This window comes from Trichomycterus rosablanca, chromosome 6 (genome assembly GCF_030014385.1).
Source record: "Trichomycterus rosablanca isolate fTriRos1 chromosome 6, fTriRos1.hap1, whole genome shotgun sequence".
NCBI lineage: Eukaryota > Metazoa > Chordata > Actinopteri > Siluriformes > Trichomycteridae > Trichomycterus > Trichomycterus rosablanca.
In genome coordinates, this window is record NC_085993.1 from 10,862,056 (window position 1) to 10,865,483 (window position 3,428).

Consider the following 3,428-nt stretch of genomic DNA (forward strand, 5'->3'; position numbering starts at 1 on the left):
TCTATGGTCCCTAAATGGTGAACAGAGATTGTTTGGTGGGTTAGACTCTGAACTTCTAATTGGAAGGTTGTTGATTCAAAACCTCTGGGCTCTTTAACAAGGTGCTTAACCTACAACTGTTAAGCTCAATTGGAAATCATGTTTTATTAAAGTAGAATGTGCTAGCTGATATTTTTTATTGTAGGTGTTTAATGATGTTAAGGTTTATAGTAAAAATCTAAGTCATTCCAGGATATACTTTACGCTTGAAATTTTAGATGTATTTAGATGAATAGCAAAGCTGTGATTAATGTAAAATGACTAGCAGATGCTAACATGACAGCATGGGTGTTTCTAAATAAAGTACAGTTGCATATTTTGTTGTAAAACAAATCTAGAGGTTCTTGACAGTGAAGAATGGATATGAGTTTGGGGTAAGCTTTTCTCACAAACAGCAATGTCAGAGGTTAGATCAGCATGAACTCCTAAGGGAACAACATGTTCAGCAAAGTGCAGTGGTAAGAAAAGGCTCATGTGCAGAATCATGATGCCTTCTGATAAAACAAGCATCTAATATTTCCTTAAATTAAATGCCTGTTTGGAGCTCAGTCAGATTCCTCAGTTCTGACTAGTCTCTGCTGTTGGTAAGCTGCATAGAAATAATTAAAGGGAAAATCCATTATAATTGCTTTACCTGTCTCCTGCAAGTCTTTTATTTTAGAATTTTGGGTGCAGCACAGCCATGCGTTTGAGGCAACCTTTGGCCAGATTTGCATCATTTTGAGGTTTCCTGATATTGACAGCACTTACTGAAGTACTATAAGTTTATGCATAGCATTAACACATTAATAGATCTTCTTTATGCATTTTCAATCTAAGTTCACTGTTAATCAGTCATTTTATTGCTACTCAAGCTGTTTGGCATTTTTCAAGGAATGCCATTTTTTTCACTCTGCCAGTTTCCATTGCTCTTGTCCAGAGAGAAGTTGCTTTCGTATTTATCATCAGAACTCTTCTGATTTGCAGCAGCCTCTGCAGCTGCATCCATCACCTGCTTCTCTCCCTGCTCAGTTTCACGATGGTAGAAATAGTTAAAATTAGATACAATTACAGGAACAGGCAGAGCAATAGTTAGCACACCCGCTATGGCACAGAGGATGCCCACCATCTTCCCTCCCAAGGTGATGGGGCACATGTCACCATAGCCAACTGTTGTCATTGTTACCACAGCCCACCAGAAACCTTCCGGGATGCTTAAAAATTGCGTCTCGGGTTCGTCAACCTCAGCAAAATAAATGGCACTGGAGAAAAGAATGACTCCAATGAAAAGGAAGAAGATAAGCAAGCCAAGTTCCCTCATACTGGCCTTCAGGGTCTGTCCCAAAATCTGAAGTCCTTTGGAATGTCGTGATAGCTTGAAGATTCTAAAAACCCTTACCAGTCTTATAACACGTAGTGTGGCTAGGGACATGTTCTGATTAGCTGCTGAATCCTGAGTCGCCATAAGTTCTGTGATCACAGTGATGAAGTACGGCATGATTGATACAATATCAATCACATTCATTATGTTGCTAAAGAATTCACTTTTACTGGGACACACAATGAAGCGCACTCCAAGTTCAAAGCAGAACCAGATGATACATACAGTTTCAACAACAAAAAATGGATCTGTGAAGACAGATTCCATGGGTTTGGGAGGAGCGCTTGAGGATAGGAGCGTTGCGTTAGCATCACGTGTTAGGTTAACAATTTGATGAGGAAAATCACGATCTTCACGGAACTCTGGGAGAGTCTCTAGGCAGAAGATGCAGATGGAGATAGTGATAACAAGGACAGATACTACGGCTACACATCTGGCAGCACTGGAGCTTTCTGGGTACTCAAATAACAGCCAAAACTGTCTGTAAAGCTCACTCTCTGGCAGCTGAGGTTCAGGTTCTTTGATAAAACCTTCGTCCTCTCTGAACTGTTCCATCACCTCATGGCCTAGCCTGTAGAACACAATTTCATCAGCAAAAACGTCCAGTGGCACATTCGCTGGCCTGCGGATTTTACCCCCAGACTGATAGAAGTACAGGATTCCATCAAAACTTGGCCGATTTCGGTCGAAAAAATACTCATTCTTCATTGGGTCAAAATAGTCTATCCGTCTCTTAGGGTCCCCAAGTAGAGTGTCAGGGAACTGGTTAAGGGTTTTTTGTGTCGTCTCATACATCATTCCTGAGACATTGATGACTACTCTTTGGTCACCCTCCTCAAGTTTCTGCTTCTCTGCAAATAAGTCATCACAACAATCCTTAGCCACCTTGCCTAGAAGAGCCTCGTTGGGACTTCCTTCACTGTTCATAAGTACCTTCCAGTTAGAGATGAGACTGTTGCAACTTGATGTCTCTTTCTTTGTGAGTGTTGTAGGAGAAGTTGAAGTGTTTCCAGGCCTTCTATGTCTTTGTGGTGAATGCGTCGGAGTATCCAAGCCACGAGTCAGCTGGTTTGGTTCTGGTGTCTCTGAAGTAGGTGAAGTTGGATATCCTGAATCACTTGGGTCTCCCAGGTTGATTCCAATGTCATCCAGGTTCTCAAAGTTGACCAATGGAACCTCCATGACCTCCCTCCCCTACTAGGGGCTCACCTGAGTTGCCTAACCCAGGATGAGCTACTATGTGGAAACCACTAGCACAGGTCAGCCTGTTCAGTGTGGGAGGATCCAGACTTGTCCTAACTCGTTTTGTGGGGAAGTCGAATCCTGAGACACCATCACCTGACCTGCAGATGAACAGTACAGAACAGTTGTGTTATTGCAAAGGTTGATCAACTTTACTTCTCACTAAAGTTCATCAAAGGCATTCCAAGTCAGTTTTAATGGAATAATAGTTTTCTTTTTAACAGTTTGACAGTTTATCTTCAGGAGATCATTACATTTATTTATTTATTTTATTATTTTTATCAATGCTTTATCCTGGTCAGAGTAATGGTGGGTCTGGGTCCACCCCAAAGTGATGGGTGCAAGGCAGGCATACCCTGGACAGGGTGCCAATCTATTTAGGGCTTTGGCTATATTAATTTTAATATTTTATTTTTAATAATTTCATATTTTGTTTTATTTTTTTTGGTGAAAAATATACACTGATCAGCCATAACATTAAAACCACCTCCTTGTTTCTACACTCACTGTCTATTTTATCAGCTCCACTTACCATATAGAAGCACTTTGTAGTTCTACAATTACTGACTGTAGTCCATCTGTTTCTCTGCAAACCTTTTTAGCCTAATTTCATGCTGTTCTTCGATGGTCAGGACCCCCACAGGACCACCACAGAGCAGGTATTATTTAGGTGGTGGGTCATTCTCAGCACTGCAGTGACAATGACATGGTGGTGGTGTGTTAGTGTGTGTTGTGCTGGTATGAGTGGATCAGACACAGCAGTGCTGCTGGAGTTTTTAAATACAGT

At 41.2% G+C, this 3,428-nt stretch overlaps 1 protein-coding gene across 1 annotated transcript; it reads right to left on the bottom strand.

The window, feature by feature from the left end:
• Positions 1-907: 907 nt before the first annotated feature.
• Positions 908-2,581, bottom strand: LOC134316263 (potassium voltage-gated channel subfamily A member 10). Its single transcript, XM_062996597.1, has one exon. The coding sequence runs from the start codon at positions 2,579-2,581 to the stop codon at positions 908-910; it is 1,674 nt and encodes a 557-aa protein (XP_062852667.1).
• Positions 2,582-3,428: the final 847 nt, after the last annotated feature.